Here is an 18,041-nt window from a genome sequence, read left to right on the forward strand (position 1 = left end):
CTGCGCCCCCGTCTCGCTCTGCCCCTGGCGACTCCGGCCGCTAGCACGCTGTGCCTGGCGATCTCGTGGGACCTGCGTGCTGAGTGGCTGCGTCCCTGTCGGGCGGGCAGCGCCTAGCTGCAATTGGCGCACTGAAACTCGTCAGCACACGCAGATTGCGCTCCAACCCCAAATTAGCTGCACCGAGCGCCGCGAGACACCACATGCGCCCAGCACCGCAGTGGAGGATCGCCCGCTACGTGCGGTTGCGACAGCGCAGCGCAGCGCGCGAGAAGAGACGGCGATGGCGCACGGCAGCGGCAGCAGAGGCTGTTGAGTCGCCTTCGCTGCACGCCGCGCACCGCAGCTGGGCCGCCGCGGAAAAAGACCGACGACAGGGGCCCCGGACGGCGCAAGCCAATTGCCGGCCGCGCTGCCTCGCGGCTGTTCGTGGCTGGCGACCGTGCAGCCCCTGCCCGTTGGCGCTGAAAGACACCGTCTGTGTCCACGTCCGCTGTGCCCTAGCCTTTGTCCGGTCTCTTTGTTTCCCCCATCTCACTCACCTTCCCCGTCAATCTTTAAAAGACACTCGCTGCCCTCCTCCTGTCCACTCTCTACAGGCTTGAGGTCTTGCATTTGTCCACTTCGTTCTTTCCCCACTCACGTTCCTTGTGAATCCCTGAGATCCAGTATCTCTTCCAGTCTCTATCACTCAGTCTTCGACGCCAGTCACAGACTACCACACCGCAGAACCACCTGCACAGGACAAACACACGTTTTCACCACACACTTTTGGATTGCTAGCCGATCCTCACACTCTCTGGACATCTTATCCAACCACATCGCTACCCAGCACAAGCACAAACGAAACACCAACTACTCAAAATGAAGTCCTCCATCGTCGCTTCCGCCCTCTTCGCTTCCTTGGCCCTCGCTGCGCCTCTGAACAAGCGTGCCTATGCCACCAAGACCAACACTGTCGTCGAGACGGTCGTTGTCTACACCACTGTCTGGGGCAACCAGCCGCCCGCTACCTCGGCTCCCGCCGCTGCCACCTCTTCCCCGGCCCTCTTCTTCGAGAAGCCCAGCTCCGCTGCTGCCGTGACTTCTTCCGAGGTCGCCCCTAAGGTCCCCAGCTCTACTCCCGAGCCCGTTGTCCCTTCGTTCACTCCTGCTCCCGAGCCTGTCTCTTCTGAGGCTCCGTCAAGCTCCGCAGTGCCCGTTGTCGAATCGACTCCCTCTCCCTCTCCCGAGCCCACCCCTACCCCCCAGGTCACTCCCGAGGCTGCTCCTTCGTCCACCACCCCCGTTGTTGAGGCCACTCCCTCTGCCGAGCCCTCCACCGGCGGTGGCAGCAGCGGCGGCCAGGAGTACACTGGATCCCTCACCATGAACTACTACTCCGGCGGCCTCGGTGCCTGCGGTGAGGCCATCCAGGACACCGAGATGGTTGCTGCCCTCGCCGTCGCTGGCTTCGGTGACTCCACCTACGACTCCGCCACCGGCAACCCCACCAACAAGTGGTGCAACCAGAAGATCCGCGTCACCTACAACGGCAAGAGCGCCGATGCCGTCATCAAGGACCGCTGCCCGGGCTGCACCGGCCAGGGCGGCCTCGACGCCACCCCTGCCCTCTGGGAGGCCCTCACCGGCGGCCAGGGCGGCGCCTCGGGTGACCGCCTTGAGTCCGGCATGTCCTTCACCCTCCTCAACTAGAGTACTACCGTCTCTTCCCTGACCAAGCGGACTCCACAATAAGTCCTGCCTTGCCCACCATGCACGACCACCGTCAACATCCTTTTCCGCGCAGCTTCTCAATTGTATACCCCTTTCTGGCGCAGGCAGGATCAGCGCTTTTCACGAGACTATGAACGAACTACATAAGCGGACCGACAATATCTGGGAGTCTGAACTGAAAGATATATATACGCCTTCGTATTGTGTCTACTCTTTCGGGCTGAAGAAACATCACATGTACTACTCTTCTTGTGTTGCAATTGACGTTCTCGTCGCTCTCACTTCTCGCGCGCGGGGAATTCTTTTTTGGACTTCACTTCTTTGTATACCACTTTAGGGATCGGGCTTGGGATCAATCACTGGTTTTAGATGGGACTCTGTATGGGTTACATAACCGAAAATTCTACTGTGCTTTGCACTACTACCAGAAAATATCCATTCTTGCGTGTATGTGAAGCTATTTCTGACATGGGCGATAGACCTCAGGTTCACGGGGTACTAGCTTGCCTTGTCAATGCGTTCAACGACTGCCTTCACGCCCGCAATTGATGTTCCAGCGTGCGAACGTCCACGCACGGCCGTGAGTGCTCCATCCAGCGCCAGGTACAAAGACACGCGCTCTCAAAGCAGCTTTCACACCATTGACTCAAACGGCCGCGATGCCACTCTTCGTGCGAAACCCACGGTTCCTCACTCCTCTCCTTTCTTTATCCCCAGCCTTTCTTTGACAACCACACACGCCGTCACCCACGGAACCCACCTCCCACAACGCCATCCCAAACGCACCGTTCCTTCTTTCTCCCCGCATTGTCCTCGCCCTGCATATGCATACGCCGCAAACCAAACAAACCCACCAACACACACACACACACACACACACACACACACACACACACACACACACACACACACACACAAAAAACAGCATCCTCCCTCACACCGTCATCACACCGTTGCCACACCAACGCCACCCACCCACGGTGCGAATGAAACAACGAACGCTCCCAGCGCAAGTCATGGCTGGGCGTTTCCGTTTCGCGTGGAGTGGGTCTGTGTTTGACCCTGCCCGCGAACGTTCGCGCTAGCTGGCGCGACTGTTTCGGAAGGTTGCGTGCGGCGGAGAGCACGACCGCTCTGTCCTTCGAGGACGGGCGGTTGTTTCGCGGGGTGCAGGGAGGGGGATGCGTTTAGATGCCACTAGGATAGGATAGGATGGGAGAGGTGGGTGCGACGGTGATGGTACGCACCATGTAGTAGGTGCTGCATTGTCGTGCTGCTTTCACGCATGTGACGGATGGCATTTCATACGACTGCGATTGTTTACCAGATAGGCTCTTTTTCTGATGATGCTTCTTCTTGCAAGATCCATACTCGCCGCCAGTATGCCTTGGCTGGGAGCCTATCCAACATTGACTCCGCCATGCGACGGTCGTGTCTTTGCCGGGATCCAAGGGCGCTTTCTGCCTCCAGGCTGTTCAGCCGTCGACGTGCACCGTCCAGGAGCCCAGCACCGACTCTGCTTCTCCGCGAGCGACGTCACGTTAAGCTGTGCCACCAGATACTCGTATCGAAGGTGCGTGATCTAAGCCCAGTGTCCCTCATGCTGGCTTTCGCCCCCTTTCCTTCTCTCCGCCCTCATCTCCTCCACCTCAGGTCTCTCCTTTATCCTCGCCTTCGTCCAATCCCACGTCTTGGTCCTCTCCAAATCAACCTGCTCACCCTTCTGCCACTCGTAGAACTTCTCGTGCCCATAGCACATCCTCCACGCATCAAAATCCGGCCACGGCTTGCTCTGCCCTTGCACGTATTCCCACACCACCATGTTGAGACTCGGCTGGCACGTCAGGGCGTCCAGCAAGACGCCCACGCAGTGCGTCCGGTGCGCTGCGACCATCTTTGGGAGATTGGTCTCGGGGCCGTACTTCGGCGCGTAGTAGTAGTCGTAAAAGGCATATTTGCGGAGCTCGTTGAGGCAGTGGATGAGGTGCTGGCCGTCGTTCACGGCAAAGTATTTTCCAGGGCCGTGGCCTGTATGGACTTAGCGTACATCGCAGTGGAAGACGCAGGGAGCATGCAGTCTCACCGAATTCTTCGGGTATGCCTACGACGTAGTCGGGATCTTTGCCCATGGTCACGACGTCTTCCCGAGAGATGGCGAGGACGGGCGTGTCGGCGATTTCTTCCCACGCTGCGTCCACGCTGGGCGAGGGATCGTCTTTGTAGATGCTGTAGGGGGTGTTGAAGAGGCTTGCGTTGTTCTTGGTCTTGACGAACGAGATGTCGAAGCGGTCGAGGAGTGGTGTGTAGGTGTTTGTCTTTTTGAGGAGGTAGTTTGGGGAGCTGATATGGCGAGCTGTCCAGACGAGGGATGAGAGGAACATGAAGTTTGCGATGAGAAAGAGGGAGTTGAGATGAGACAGAAGAGTCGTCCGTGCACGGGGTGGGGGAGTTGCTTGTGAGAGCTCGTCGGTAGAGTCTGCCGCGGCGACCTTCCCATAGCGTGGGTTTCGACTGAGCCATCCCATGTTGATACTGATGCGGTGGTGAAGAAGATTGGGACAATCAACATGTGTTTCAAGATGTTCTCAGAAGCCAGCCCACTCACGCGCCTGTTTTCGCCCCTCCACGATCTAAGCCGGCTATTTGCACCTTTAATACCGAGATATTTATTCCTCTATGACTTGGCATCCTGTGACTAGTGGGGTACGGAGAAGCTTTCTGCACAAGGCAAGGCAAGCTGCCGTTGTTTTGTCTTCTATGGTCGTATCTTACGCCGGCGCGAACCCGCGTGGTCTATACGAGGCGATTTGTATCACTCATGGGGTCCAGAATCCGTAAGATACTAGTTCGGGAAGGTGACAAGACTTACATTGCGTGGATATTGGTCAATGGAGTAGAATGGTGTGGGGCAGAACCTTTTGCGATTAAGCCCGATTTGGTATATGAGAGGTAAGATGCAATAGCTTGATCCTATCCAGCCATTTACGGCCGTGTAGAGTGACAGATGAAACAATATGAAGAAAATCCAGGAAAGGTGCGCGTTGGAAACATTGCGTATGGAGTAAGAAACTCCTCGGTGAAGTAATGCGGAACCTCAGTCAACTCCTTTCGTACCGCAAACCTGGATCACTACGAGAAGCATGCGCACAGTGTGCCATGCTTACGGTACACTGCCACGAGGTCAAGAAGACTAGCTCCAATCCTTTGCAGGGAGTCTCTCTCCTTCGAGCCACTGAGGGCTATGTGAACCCTGACGTGTAAGATGCCGAATGATCTGATCGAGCGTACAGATAAGAGACGCATTTACCGGGATAGTTCCCCGGTCGGAGGGCTTCGAAAATAGTTACAGATGCTGTCAACTCAGTCAAGAAAGGAAGGTAGAGGAACGCACGCGGCGCAGAGTATCGTATTCAACGGATGGATTGATCAACGGAATGCTGACTGAAGTGGCAGTCGACAGCCGACTGTAAGCGGTAGATGGGAACTGAGAATCTACGAAAACATTCTATAAAGGCTGGCCAATATGAGTATTTGAAGAACAACTCTTCACTGAGTCACTTGTTCCAAGACAAACGTCCAGCCACGATGAAGGTCTCCGCTCTTGCTCTGCTGTCTTTCGCCACTCTGGCGATGGCTGCCCCTACCAGTAAATTCCCACATTCACGGCACTACGTAGAAGATGGTTCTGATCTTACTAGACGACAAAAACACAGAGGTTGACATTCAAGCATACGCTCGCGCAGACGGTGCGCCTCTGGGCTTCAAGATCAACAAGAAGGATGTTGAAGCTTCGGCGTACGCCCGCGCCGATGGCGCACCCTTGGGTTTCAAGATCAACAAGCGGGATGAAGCCCAGGCATACGTCCGCGAGGATGGTTCGCCGCTAGGTTTCAAGATCAACAAAAAGGACACTGTTCAGGCGTACGCCCGTGAGGGTGGCCTGGCGCTGGGCTTTGAGATTAACAAGCGTCATGCTGAGGCTCAGTATGCGCGTGGGGATGGCTCACCGCTGGGATTCAAGATCAACAGGCGCGAGGAGTAGGCGGAGGGCCAAACCATCTTGGAGGAGTTGGTGTACATTGTGGGAGCAAGTTTGATTGTTATGAATACCGTGATAAAAGGAACGAGTGCATATGAAAATTTACGGGAGCTGACTTGAAGACTCGATATAGGAATGAAAGACTTCATGACCTACATTTTCTGTGATACCGTACCGCGATGCAGTGAACTGTGTATACTTAAAGCCAGCGATTCGAATGCCGTGCTCTTGGCAGTGCACTGCCTTCTTCTGCTCTGCTCCTCGATACTGCTGTCTGTGAGTGTACTCCAGAGTCCCCAAACAAACACGTGACTTGCATTCTCCCCCTCCCATCAGCCTACACGTCAGACGAGCAAAGACTCTCCCCCAATCCCCCCATCGGTCCGCATTCCCAACCCAGAACCCAGCCCATCCATCCATGCTCCCTACCCCAACTCCCTCCCCACTTCTCCCCACAAAAAACGAGCCAGAACACCCTCTCGAACACCGCTATCCTCCCATACGACCTGCCTCAGGGAATCATCTGCACACGCCCCTCCACGCCGAACCGTTCCTGCAACGTCGCCGACCCGCTTACCACCGCGCTGGAGGCTCAAGCGCCGGAGCTCAGCGATCTTATGCTAGCGGAGTACCTTCGGCGGCGGAACTACTCGCGTAAGCGAGTGTAGTCGGCGGGCACGCGATCGGCCGATTAGGAAGGTCCGGCGGCGAAAAGGCGCTGATAAGAGGTCATTCCTGTGACTGTATGGGTAGCGGTGGTGCCCGAACCATCTCCGCGCTAGAACTCGCGGGGAGCGTGTTGGGCGTATGCGTGGAGCGCGATGGTGCGATTTATCCATTTTAAACGCTGAGTGCGCCGAAAAGCCGTACGCGAGATCATGCATGTCGGCGGCAGACTGTAGTGTTGTAAGAAGTTTCTGCGGTACTATAGTCCCGCAAGTTCATTTGTAAAGCTGCTTGTGTTGATGTATTGCGGATGCACTGGTTTGTTCTGGCAACCTCGGTCTAGAGAGAGCGTGTGGAGCGCGTGTAACGTCATCGTTCATTGGACACAACTAAATCATTGATGGGAGAAGTTCGGAGTAGTTCAAGATGCAAATTGTACTGTGAATGTTTTCATTGGTATCTAGTATGTTAGAGACTTGTCCCGTGCTTCCGTTCCAGGTCCTCGCCAGGACGCTGTGTGCAGTGCTGCCCTCCGCAAACCAATCTACAGGGTATAAGACGCCATGGTGCGCTCAATCTACCTCCCCCTTCCAAATGTAGCCCATATCTCGTTACCGTTGCGGGAATGACCCCTCAATCCCAATCATGTCTCAAGCATGATGCTGTGTTGTGTAGAAAATTTTCTCTCCGTTGCGTCCCGGCGCAGCGGATATCGTCGGCTCGTCGCAGGGTCGCTCATGCGTGGAGGCTGGCACCGCCGGACTCAATGGCCTCGATCTCGGCTTGAGTCCATGCCATCCGCTGGAAGCGCTGGGGAAGCTCAGAGCGGTCGAAGAAGGTGCCCTTTCCAGCCTCAACAGGCCCGAGGGAGGATCCGGGAGAAGCGCCGATGTGGCTGGTCGAGAACTGGGACTTCTGGTTCAGAGGACCGTGCTGCTGGGCTTTCTGGCGATAGCTTGCGAAGGACTCGGGAAGAGATTGGGAGGGCGATGCCGGGTGGACCTGAGGAGTGTGGTCGACCTCTGTTATCGCATGTCAGCTAGACGCGCCGATGAAGTCTATACAGGTGCCAACTCACTGCTGGGAGTGGAGCGTTTGCCCAGAAAGCGGATCATGGGCTGGCGGCCCTGCTGGAGAATCTTGGTGGCATTCATTGTGATGGCGTGATGGAGCGGTTCGGAGCCGAGGCAGAGTCTGATATCGGAAATGTGATGGGTGTGAGGAGACGAGAAGCTGGAGAAGGGTCGTAGGAAGATGAGCTGGAGCAGAATAAAAAAGAGAGGATGGTGTTGAGGGTGGGTTGGAGGAAGGAACCGTGGTTATCGTGGAGGGGAGTCGCGAGCTACACCAAGGAAGCGGCCGATAAATAATTCACGTTATGCAAGCAGCCACGCTAGCACCGAGGCCCGTCCGCCGCCCCCATGTGCTTGACCTTCCCGCGGGTACTACCACAACAAAGCGATGATCCGGGGCTCCTACGGACGAATCATGTAACCATCGAGTTCATGTACGAAGGAATGCGTGACCATGATTGGTAAAAGTCTCCCTGTTTTACTTCTTTCGTTGATGTCGCCATCTTTCAGGCTTACGGACAACCCGCGGGTGCTGTCGAGGATTTGTGATACGTGTCTGCGGGGTCGACTGATAGTCGAATGAGTAATGCGTGCGCAGACACGTCGCGAGACACATTTTGCCTCCCCCGAACTCCGCATGCGGAGGAGCTCCTCTTGTTGTTCGTTGCGAGTCTGACCCACACCGCAGAGTAATCGGAGACGCCCGCCAGAGCGGAATTGCACGCACAGCGATGTCAATATGGACAGGGCAGAACTCACGGCAATAATGCGAAGCGTACACCGTTTGCTGATATGAGAATGTGTGCATTCCGCTTCTGAGATATGCGTTCTGCGAGGCATTGTTTACTGAGGGCGCTGCGCTCGGAGCTTTTTACCGTGTGCCAGCCGTGATCGGCCCCAGAGCTTCCACGCCTGTTCCCCGCCAATCACGCACCTTTCAACCCCACGAACGCCCACCAAACACCGGACCGTCGGCTTTGTGATTGCCATTCTGGGGCAACTCAAGAGCACCCAGTTCCATGCACGAGCTGCTCCTGTACGGGCAGCTTCCGCCCCCTCGCCATGAGCAAGTCCTAAAGATCCTCGCCGGGCATGCTGCTATGCAGCCCCGCCGCGTCCTCGAGAGACACATCATATACAAGCCTACGCGTGAGCCTGAAGAGCCAGGGGCGCATCTCGGCCGTGGCGGCGGATCGCAGACTGTTGGAGGCAAACCGGTTAAGCAGGGCACCGTGAAGAATCTCTTCTACACCAAGCTTGTGCAGAAGCTGGACCAAGGAGACTTTGGACGCGCAGACGACAAACCGGCCGATAGCAGAAAGTGTCTGTCAGCCAACGTCAACTCCGGGGAAGAGCCAAAGTGGTCTTTCGAATTCCAGGACTTGCCAGACACCGGGGATAGAGGAGTTTGCGCTCGTCTCACATCGTCGACCGACCTTCTCTCGGGCGATCCGCACGCGTGGATGCTTGCAACAGGTCCTCACCAGTAAACAACGTGCCCCTTCTTGTACGGGCGCGTAGCTAATCAACTCTAGGTTTGTCTCCGAATACTACGTAGAAGGACACCGATTTGTCCACGGAAACGTCGTCATCTTCCTGCATCGCATTCTCCACGAGCCCGGGGTTCGGTCTTTGGAGACCGCACCGAAGGTGGACCCGCCGGCTTTCGATGCCCTCAAGCCTTTCGACCCGAGCGGCGCATACATTCTGGAAGCCAAGGTTCGCGTCCAGGACTATAATAACCAGGCTGTGCTGGAAGATGGGGTGAACGAGCTGAAAGGATTTCAGAAGCAGATGAAGGGCTGCGTGGAGTTGGACATTCCTGACAGGCTCTCGCTCGACACGCGGGTTAGGTACCGCCCTCCGCATCTACGGGTTGCTCAAAGGCCTCGATGAGCCGGCAGGTTACGTGTCGACGGCAGGATGTGCAAGGAACTGCCGAAGCGCGCCCTACTTCGGCTACCTTCCCCAGCAAACCACCAATATCGTGACCGAAAGCAGGGTGTTTGGCAGCAAACGCACTTCATACGAGGACACTGAAGCTTGGTCTACGCTGGAAGAGGCTAGAAAGCAGACGATGAACTAGGGAAGAAGGACTGATCCAAATGATCATCAAGTTGCCGGCCTAGCTTGAATGCCTCGAAGGCAAAGCAGTGCGACAAAATTTGATTGTGTTTCGATGATACCCCTACATAGCAAACTAGTATCGATCTCCGTAACGATTGCTTCTCCATGTGTCAATGCTATGACGATTGACCGAAACCTAAAATCATCGCAAGGTATCCTTCTGCAAATCGTCACGAGCTATGCCTCAGAATTTCAACCCTACACTGTGAAACGGTATCGCAAAATCACTCAGCATGTTGCCCAATCAGTCTAACAACGAGTAGCGGAAGTTCCCTAAGTAAAGGGTTAGCCTTGTACAATTGATTCTGTTTCTCAAAGCTCGACCAATGACGAAACACTGTTTCACCAGACTAAAGTTGAGCAAGGGTATTTCGGCCATATAAAAAACTCTGTCTGAAAGAGAGAACCTCACTATCGATTTATCGTCGGAGTGAGCCCCGCTGCAGCTTTGTCACACGCAGTCACACTGAAGGTTTGTGCACGTGCCCAGGCGAGGACGCGTTCGCGGGCGGTCGCGACTCGGCTCACGTCCCGGCAAAGCCTCACGCTCAACAAACGTCTTCAGCCTCACTCAACGTTTCACCCATCGCCGTCATGCGCTAGAACCAACGAACTTCTGAGTATGCCTGAGCGACCGGGTTTAGGGAAGCGGCCAAGCTCCACCAACAGAGGTGTTTCTCCGCCGCCAGCCAAGCGAAAGCAGCAGTCCACGACTACAAGTGAGCAATATCACACTCAGTAGTATAGCGCATGGGTTAAACAAGCCTAGACAAAGCCGTCGCGAACTTCTTCACGCCACTCTCGAAGAAGGAGCCGGATCAGATGACATGGCGTGTTGTCAATGATAGCCTGCTCATCGGGCGTTATAGGGCTGCAGCGAATTCGCCCAAGACTACCAACGCAAAGCAAAAAATAGCCGCGTTTGATTTTGTAAGTTCAGAATTTGAAGTTGTGCCAGGGAAAATCCATGTTTGCTAAATATAATGTAGGACTCCACATTGATCACAACTGCGTCGGGGAAGAAGTTTGGTCGCGATGCGACAGATTGGAAATGGTGGCACCACAGCGTCCCGCAAAAGTTACGACAGCTTCATGAAGATGGGTAGGAGCTGCTGCATTTCCTGCGTCTATTGAGCCATGTGCTAACCTCGATTCTGCCGTTCAACAGATATGTCGTCGCAGTGTTGAGCAACCAAGCAGGGATCAACCTCAAGCCAGACCCCAAGACGATCAAAAGTGACCAGAAGCGACTGGCAGATTTCAAAGCGAAGGTCTCGGCGGTGTTCACACAGCTCGAACTACCAATCTCGGTGTATGCGGCCACCAGTCACGACCGGTACCGCAAGCCCCGAGTAGGCATGTGGGAAGAACTGCGTGAAGACAACGACCTGGAGAACGCCGCAGCCGTGGATCTAGACAACTCGTTCTTCGTTGGTGACGCGGCTGGTCGTGAGGCATCCGGGAGGAGAACGAAGGATTTCTCCTGCGGTGACAGGTTGGTTAAGCCCTCGGTCTCTATTTCGGCTCCAGTGAAGGTGCTAACATTTGAGTAGAAACTTTGCCGCTAATGTGGGAATCGATTTCCACACGCCTGAAGAGTACTTCCTGGGGGAGAACCCTAGCCCGTTCACTAGAGAATTCGACCCAACCGCTGTTCTCCAAACGGCAGCTGTGGAATCTACAGACGCGCGTGAGTCAAGGATTATACGCCACATCAACTCTGGTGTACCGGTCATAAGCTAAAGTCTAGGCTCGCAGTTACTGCATTTCGAAAAGCCGGTCCACTCGAGATTGTGCTCTTCTGTGGCAGTCCAGGTGCAGGCAAGTCGTCGTTCTACTGGAGGCATTTGCAGCCACTGGGTTACGCTCGTGTTAATCAAGATATTCTCAAGACCGTAAGTTACTACACATGATTTCCAGCATGGTTCGGGTCTCCGCAAACCCCACAGTCTGAGTAACCTCGTCTACAGCGAGAGAAATGCATGAAAGCTGCCGAGGAGCTGATTGGAGAGGGTACGAGTGTAGCCATCGGTAAGAGAATGCGCGACCCACACTTAGTAGTAGTGCGCGTGCACGACCTGACCGTGGTACACAGATAACACAAATGCCGACCGCGAAACGAGGGCATATTGGACTGCCCTGGCCAAGCGGTCGGAGCTTCCCATCCGCTGCGTAGTCTTCACAGCCTCAAGCGAGCTCTGCGAGCACAACAACTCGGTCCGCGCACTGAATGCTGGTCCTGACGTGAGTACTCAACAGTAACAAGCGTTCGCGCATCGTTCCCTACAAGGTCTTGGGAGTAGGCGGTGATCTGCACCGACTGGTATGGGTACTTGCCCGGATAAGCGAGTACGGGACGAGTACATGACCGCGCTCAACAGACGGCACGGCAGAAGTTCCTCCGAGACCATTCTTGCTAACTCGATCGTGCGTAGACAAATCCCGAACAGCGGCTACTCCTGCCTAAAATGGCCTTCGCGACCTTCAAGAAAAGGTACCAAGAGCCCACGATGTCGGAAGGGTTTCAGGACATCGTCAGAGTTGACTTTCGAGTACGTCTTCCGAGAGGCTGTGTTGAACCCTGGATCTATACTATGGTACGGTTCGGCACTGACATCTTTACCCACTAGTTTGAGGGATCCGAAACGCAGAAGAAACTATGGAGCATGTTCTGGCTCTGAGTAGGCTGGCGATGGCGCCGGAACCACACGTTACCACCAGCGCCGGCGCAGCGCGGAACCGTGGTTGTATTCAGCGGGACGGGATGGAAAGATGGGAGCGAAGCTCCCTGCATGCTGCAGAATGATTGCATGCAGCATCATTCTACTGAGATTCTTGTTGCGCTCAGCTTTCGGACCGCGTCCGATGACATGTGCCTTGGGTGCGACGGCATGCGACGCGGTCGGCTCGACATGCCGGAGCAACGGCCGCCGTGGGTTGCAGGGAACACAGACCAATCGTTGGCTAGCAGCACGCGAGTACGCCATATGGAGACGCGCGCTCGTTCTCTCAACATTAAGCAATTCAATAATGTACGGCAGAAGTTGACATTATTCCCGCTGATTTGACACCGTCTGCGCTGCTCTTCCTGCTTTACCGCGCCCCACCACTATCGCAGCCTTCCACGTGTGGTTGGCGAGATAGATGAAGGTTTTGAGAGCTTGCTTGCAGCAGTGCATCCTAGCATTGCGGAGCCGGAGTAGTTGCTGTAGAGTAATGAGATTAGGCATACTCGTCTGAGACTGCGCAGCTACCCTTTTCCCATGCACCCAATCGAGAGAAGATCCGCACTGCCCAAAACAGACGTACTTGACGTCGACGGCTGATTTCGATTGGATGCTAGATTAGCGTCCTCGCTGCGGGCTGGCGAAGCGCACCATGGCATCTAGAAGCCTTACTATCTTTGCCCATCTCTCCGAGCCACGGTATGTGGGGTCTTGAGCGCCGCGTGGTAGGCTACTGGATGAATTGTGAAAAATGGGCATTGCCACGTTCTCGACCGTCTGGGTGGGTACCGCAGCGGGACTGCTACTGACACGCAAGTCTGGCTGGTTTGGATGGCACTGACACATGGTGTTGTGTAGTGTTGTGTTGTATCTGACAAATGCACACGACAGCGCTGGCAATGTGCTGTAGGTTGAATGTTGGCTGAGACCATGCCACGCTGACAGTTTCATGTGGGTAGCCTGCTGGTGAGAGGGGAAAATGGTACCTGGCAGATGTATTGTTATTTGCGGCGTGCGAGCGGTCTGCGAGGCCCTCATCAGCAATGCTCACCGGCTGCTCAACGTGCAGCGCAATCAATGCAGGTGAGCGATGCCAGCCGTTTATGGTTTGATAGCCCGGGCGTTGGCAACGTCGTTGTGCCGTCCCGCGCGCGGCCTGCGAGGCGAGAGAGATGCGTCTTCCCGTGGGCTACTTAAGACTTTCTGGCTAGTCGCTCGTGGTAGGGCGAAAGCTGAGTTTCGCCCTGCCGTGCGCGCCTTACCGTAAAGCGCGTCGCTGTTCCGCGCCGGCGCGCCGATGTGTCGTCATAATCTGAACGGCCTCAAACGACGAGCGCATCCTGGTTCCCAGCAAGAAGCACCGGGCTCGGTTCCGGATCGCAGGGATGCCGATCGCATGCCCTTCAGCGCGGCACAGTCCTGGACGCCCACGAATCGGGGATTCTTGGTAAAAAAGACCGCTGGCTGCTGGTAGGTAGCGTGACGACGTGGACGGCAGCAGGCGTGCAAGAAGCTGCTGGCACTGCCGCAGATAGCAGGTCTTTCATTGCGACGTCTGGTTGGCGAAGTCGATGCGCTGGCTGTGCCGGTGCTGCGTGGGCGACTCAGGTGCTGCTGTGCCTGGCAGTGCGTCGAATCAAATCGACATTGAGGAGTGACAGCAAGGCTCTCATGGTGCCTCTGGCAGGGAGGGCGACAGGAACAGGGAATTAGGCGCACAGTAACGAAGGCGGGCCGGTGCTGCATTGCCAATCAGCGCGGGCGCGACCGCAAGTTTTGCGACCTGGGGTGCTCCGATTCGCCGCGCGGCTGAAGGCTTTTTTCATCGTCTATTCCTCCCAGCCACCTCTTTTTGGACGAGAAGCGCACGTAGCGTCCGCTCGTGTCAACGTCCGCTGTCCGTCCACGCTGTTCGGCGTGTCACGAGCTGAGCGCACTGGGAGGCACGGACAGGCAGAGTCGCTGTGATGGGTGTGTGGGTACTGAATTGGCGAAACAAAGAGTGTTTGTTTGTTTGTTTGGAAACATCCTGCTGCCCGCGACCCATCCTGGAGGATGTCGTCTGGTCGATTCAACGTCAGACCATCCACGAGTCGCCCGTGAACTTGGCAGATACGAGACAACTGTCGGACCAAGCTCCAGGTCTCCTCTGTGCCGTGCCCAACGAAGGCTCCCAGCTGGCCAGTAGTGATCGCCAGGCGCTGCATCCTCCAGACCAACTCTCTGGGTCTGCCGTCTCATCACCACGAGAGGCCTCGGCCCAGTGTCTGGCAATCGCCCGAGGGCCTGCCGTGTGAAGTGCTCGCTGTTCCTGCATGGCTTACTCAGGCCGTCCTGGCGCTCAGCAGGGTGGGCCGGGGTGGTGGAGCCCACCAACACATGCTGAATCCGCCGTGAAAGAAGAAAACAAGCAGAGGCAGGTCAGCAGCTCAGCGTCGCCGTCGCCGTCGCCGTCGCAGTACATGGCGCGCGTGGACGGCGTGCGCATCTGTGACCGTGTCGGCGGTGTCAAGTGCAGCGCGGGCGTCGTCATCTGGACGCTGCCGTTGTACACGACGGCGCTGGCTGGCACCCTCTGGCACTCGCTGCAGTGTGCGACGGCCGCGGCCCGCTGAGTCGCTGGGACGTCGGACGCGACCCGGGGAGACTGTCGACTCTGCCGCCCAAGGCTATACTCCGTTGCGGCATAGCGCACGCTCGACTCGGTTTTTCTTAGCTTCGGCGACATCCTGGCCGCCGCCAAGCCCCAGGGCTGCCGCACCCTTGCAACTCGCAAAGCCCTTGCAACCCCAACGCCAGCACCGCACCACGCCCACACAAATGCGCCGCCCACCCCGAGCTTGCTCGACAACCCTCTCTTGCGCGCCCACGCTCCTTGTTGACCTTGCGCTGTCCAACTAGCATCTCCGCTCTCTCTGCGCCCGTTGCTACAGTTGCGCCTGGCCGGTGAGCTTGTGCGCTTTCCTGCATTGCATTGATCCTGCTCTGCTCCACTTGCCGCTCTCGCCTCACGTGCCTTGCCCAAAACAGCCCAACAGCCGACGCCTGGGCGCTGACACTCTCGCGAGGATAAACACCCAGCGGTACCTACGTGTTTTCGACTCTCTGTCGTGGCACCCCTCTGAGACCTCCCGGACCGCCACGCCTCCCCCAGGACCAATTCACACCAGTGCAGTCACTGACCGCCCGCTCCCTCCCCCCCGGTCATGGCCTGAGCGCCAACGTCGCCAACAAAAAAAGACGTCCCGTTCCTGGCACCCTTCAAAATGCGCGACATGAAACCTCTGATTCTCCCCAAGCTGGTGGCCCAGCGAAAGTCCTCCAAGAGCTCTCTCGACATGTCTCACGACCCCGCCTCCTCCGTACATTCGAGTACCGACTCTGGCTTCTACTCTGCCTCCGAATGCTCCACCCCGCCCACCCCAAGCTTCTACCGCGGCCATCTCCGCTTCCCCAGCTCTACCTCGTCGTTGTCCTCAAGTCCACCGTCATATGAACTCGCCGACAGCCTTGGTCCCAACGCCTCGGGCAAGCTGCCCCAGCTCACCGAGGACGTCGAGCGCGAGGAGGACTACGTGACCATCTCCCCACGTCACTGTAAGTTGCAGCGTCTGTCTTGATGCACCCACCATTGACTGATATCAGATGACTCAGACCTCTATGAAGACCCTGCTGTGGCAGATGCTTACGACTTTGCTGGTACTGGCTACGAGTCGCCCAACTCGAAGCGAAGGCGGTCCACTGAAGCGTCTGCGCAAAGTGTCACGCACAAGCTTGAGCGCAGCTTCCCTTCCTTCTCACGCAAGATTCGAGAGCGCAAGAGAGCATCGACCCTCAATGGCAAATCCAGGAGTGCTACTCCCTCCAGAGCGCCGTCGACGCGGGCATCGTCAATGACCAGCTCCATCCACCAGAACCAAAGTTATGACCCAATGGAGCTTTTTCCGCCCAAGTCAACGTCAGCTGCGACCAGCCGTGAGCAGCTCGTGGAGTCCATGGCTTCCTCTCCCATCGACATCGCAAAGGCCAACGCATTCGACGCTGATGTCGACGAAATCGACTCAGAGCGCTATGCAACCACTCCTCTTTTGCCACCTCTACTGGTCAAGACTCGCTTCGACGACGCGCCTGCCCACTCGCCCCTTCAGTCTCCTACCATTGCCACGGTCGACCCCATGCAGTCTCTAGTCTCTACTCCCGTGGATACGCCTGCGGCTCGCGCTTATCCTACTCCGCCACTGTCGACAAAGGCCTCCATCGCCTCTTTCAAGACATCTCGCATCAGTCCCCTAGTACCCTCGAACGAGATACCAAGTCTTGCATTAGCCGATCCTGATGACAAATGGGCCTTGGTTCTCGGGCACAACAACTTTACCATCCACCCAGAACCCTACATCCCTGAAGTTTGCGACGCGGCTGCCCTCCGGCAATTGTTTGCTGATTGGGAACAAGCGCGCTGCAACTTTACCAAGCACCAGGTCCGCATGGCTGAGCACAATGGTCCTACGTCAAAAGCCTACCTGCTATGCGAAAAGAAGTGGATGGAAATCGACGCCCTGTGGAAGAGGAACAATGACGTTGCTAATTCCCGTGCGACCGAGCTGGGCGAGGACCCTGAACCGTCGTCTCCAATGGAGCCGGCCCCACTTAGCAAGATGCCCACGCTTAATGACCCAAAAGGCCAGGGTAAATTCCCAAAGCTCGGGGACGAAGACATTGTCGGTCCCATGGTTCAGTTCGCCGCCTCACCACTTCTCCAGCGCACGCCACCGCGCAAGCGCGCTTTCTTCAAGTTCCTCAGCGATCTCAAATTCCCTGGTGCGCTCCTCGGCAGGTCGTCCACCGGTATGCGCGGCCACTGATTACCTTGTTTATATTTGTGTTCGACTAAGCTTCTGTTCGATTTTTGTAACAATACCCTTTTCGCCAACGGCACACGAGGTACGACTTGTATGACCCGTCCTTGGTAGCTCATCGAGCCACGACCGCTCCTTATCACGAATCTCCTTTGTTCACATTCCCACGGCTTTAGAGTGATTTTCTTCGCGGACTCATCCGATTATGGATCACCTCCCTCGCTGGGAGCAGTCTGGCGTTTTTCACGGGACCGCATGGTCGGCGGATCGGGCGTACTGGTCACGATTACAGCATGTTCACGCAGCGACGGCACGAAGGCTCATCAGCCAAAAATTTCTTTCGAAAGCGTTATGTATGCTGTTTAGTCTTTAATCTCTTTTGTCTACTTTGCGCAAGCAGAGCGAAGTGCAAGGGATTTCCTTTAGTTTTGGCGGCTATACCACTCGTCCTTGTCTGGGACTGAGAGGCAAGCGCAGCCTGGGTCTAGGAGGTGGTCGGACCCAATCGAGAAAAGCAATAGTTTCTATGGCTTCCTGTATGACTATCTTGCGATGGGTACATAGATCTGGACGACGTTGTCAGGCCTGATGCGTCAGGTGGGACGACGATCCGTGCAGCCTGCGGCCCGGCAGGTCGTATCCAGGTTATGGAAGCATTAGGGAGAAACAAGAAATTCCAGAGCATCACACTCACGCACCCGTTCCTGACTGCTTGTTCCGTGATGTTTCGATAGCGTTGTCATCCGCTCGCTGGACTGGCACGCCCACACAGCGACGTGGCAGTGCCCATGTGACTGCGCACCTGGCGCCTCAACAAGCGGGCGCAGCAACTTCTCGT

General features: G+C 56.2%; 11 protein-coding genes across 11 annotated transcripts; 6 read left to right on the forward strand and 5 right to left on the reverse strand.

The window, feature by feature from the left end:
- Positions 1 to 534: 534 nt before the first annotated feature.
- On the forward strand, positions 535 to 2,136 carry CC84DRAFT_1163739 (uncharacterized protein). Its single transcript, XM_018178327.1, has one exon. It carries the CDS (start codon positions 865 to 867, stop codon positions 1,693 to 1,695), a length of 831 nt encoding a protein of 276 aa, XP_018037982.1. The 5' UTR covers positions 535 to 864; the 3' UTR covers positions 1,696 to 2,136.
- A 50-nt stretch (positions 2,137 to 2,186) lies between these two features.
- CC84DRAFT_702395 (uncharacterized protein) lies at positions 2,187 to 2,918 on the forward strand. Its single transcript, XM_018187101.1, has one exon. It carries the CDS (start codon positions 2,231 to 2,233, stop codon positions 2,774 to 2,776), a length of 546 nt encoding a protein of 181 aa, XP_018037983.1. The 5' UTR covers positions 2,187 to 2,230; the 3' UTR covers positions 2,777 to 2,918.
- A 380-nt stretch (positions 2,919 to 3,298) lies between these two features.
- CC84DRAFT_1090023 (uncharacterized protein) lies at positions 3,299 to 4,097 on the reverse strand (the record flags this gene model as incomplete). The annotated part of the gene is made up of 2 exons (XM_018174336.1): positions 3,299 to 3,744; positions 3,800 to 4,097. The coding sequence occupies 2 exons, from the start codon at positions 4,095 to 4,097 to the stop codon at positions 3,299 to 3,301; spliced, it is 744 nt and encodes a 247-aa protein (XP_018037984.1).
- A 1,204-nt stretch (positions 4,098 to 5,301) lies between these two features.
- On the forward strand, positions 5,302 to 5,758 carry CC84DRAFT_1216551 (uncharacterized protein; the record flags this gene model as incomplete). The annotated part of the gene is made up of 2 exons (XM_018182817.1): positions 5,302 to 5,362; positions 5,415 to 5,758. The coding sequence occupies 2 exons, from the start codon at positions 5,302 to 5,304 to the stop codon at positions 5,756 to 5,758; spliced, it is 405 nt and encodes a 134-aa protein (XP_018037985.1).
- A 49-nt stretch (positions 5,759 to 5,807) lies between these two features.
- Positions 5,808 to 6,272, reverse strand: CC84DRAFT_702916 (uncharacterized protein). Its single transcript, XM_018187105.1, has one exon. The coding sequence runs from the start codon at positions 6,173 to 6,175 to the stop codon at positions 5,858 to 5,860; it is 318 nt and encodes a 105-aa protein (XP_018037986.1). The 5' UTR covers positions 6,176 to 6,272; the 3' UTR covers positions 5,808 to 5,857.
- CC84DRAFT_1163742 (uncharacterized protein) lies at positions 6,137 to 6,698 on the reverse strand (the record flags this gene model as incomplete). The annotated part of the gene is made up of 2 exons (XM_018178328.1): positions 6,524 to 6,698; positions 6,137 to 6,473 (listed from the first exon to the last, which is right to left on the reverse strand). Coding segments are annotated over exons 1-2 (214 nt in total), but the record flags the coding sequence as incomplete, so codon positions are not given.
- A 458-nt stretch (positions 6,699 to 7,156) lies between these two features.
- CC84DRAFT_1088665 (uncharacterized protein) lies at positions 7,157 to 7,575 on the reverse strand (the record flags this gene model as incomplete). The annotated part of the gene is made up of 2 exons (XM_018174267.1): positions 7,157 to 7,443; positions 7,500 to 7,575. The coding sequence occupies 2 exons, from the start codon at positions 7,573 to 7,575 to the stop codon at positions 7,157 to 7,159; spliced, it is 363 nt and encodes a 120-aa protein (XP_018037988.1).
- A 156-nt stretch (positions 7,576 to 7,731) lies between these two features.
- CC84DRAFT_702401 (uncharacterized protein) lies at positions 7,732 to 8,424 on the reverse strand. Its single transcript, XM_018187102.1, has one exon. It carries the CDS (start codon positions 8,332 to 8,334, stop codon positions 7,897 to 7,899), a length of 438 nt encoding a protein of 145 aa, XP_018037989.1. The 5' UTR covers positions 8,335 to 8,424; the 3' UTR covers positions 7,732 to 7,896.
- CC84DRAFT_1144290 (uncharacterized protein) lies at positions 8,133 to 9,721 on the forward strand. The gene is made up of 2 exons (XM_018176450.1): positions 8,133 to 8,980; positions 9,030 to 9,721. Exons 1-2 carry the CDS (start codon positions 8,514 to 8,516, stop codon positions 9,388 to 9,390), a joined length of 828 nt encoding a protein of 275 aa, XP_018037990.1. The 5' UTR covers positions 8,133 to 8,513; the 3' UTR covers positions 9,391 to 9,721.
- A 338-nt stretch (positions 9,722 to 10,059) lies between these two features.
- CC84DRAFT_702426 (polynucleotide kinase 3'-phosphatase) lies at positions 10,060 to 12,673 on the forward strand. The gene is made up of 10 exons (XM_018187103.1): positions 10,060 to 10,340; positions 10,391 to 10,551; positions 10,611 to 10,723; positions 10,790 to 11,116; positions 11,175 to 11,311; positions 11,380 to 11,516; positions 11,592 to 11,652; positions 11,717 to 11,865; positions 12,057 to 12,173; positions 12,252 to 12,673. The coding sequence occupies exons 1-10, from the start codon at positions 10,244 to 10,246 to the stop codon at positions 12,300 to 12,302; spliced, it is 1,350 nt and encodes a 449-aa protein (XP_018037991.1). The 5' UTR covers positions 10,060 to 10,243; the 3' UTR covers positions 12,303 to 12,673.
- A 2,940-nt stretch (positions 12,674 to 15,613) lies between these two features.
- On the forward strand, positions 15,614 to 17,209 carry CC84DRAFT_1089888 (uncharacterized protein; the record flags this gene model as incomplete). Its single annotated transcript, XM_018174328.1, has 2 exons — positions 15,614 to 15,956; positions 15,993 to 17,209. 2 exons carry the CDS (start codon positions 15,614 to 15,616, stop codon positions 17,207 to 17,209), a joined length of 1,560 nt encoding a protein of 519 aa, XP_018037992.1.
- Between the last annotated feature and the right edge of the window lie 832 nt (positions 17,210 to 18,041).

This window comes from Paraphaeosphaeria sporulosa, assembly GCF_001642045.1.
Source record: "Paraphaeosphaeria sporulosa strain AP3s5-JAC2a unplaced genomic scaffold CC84scaffold_4, whole genome shotgun sequence".
Taxonomy (NCBI): Eukaryota; Fungi; Ascomycota; class Dothideomycetes; order Pleosporales; family Didymosphaeriaceae; genus Paraphaeosphaeria; species Paraphaeosphaeria sporulosa.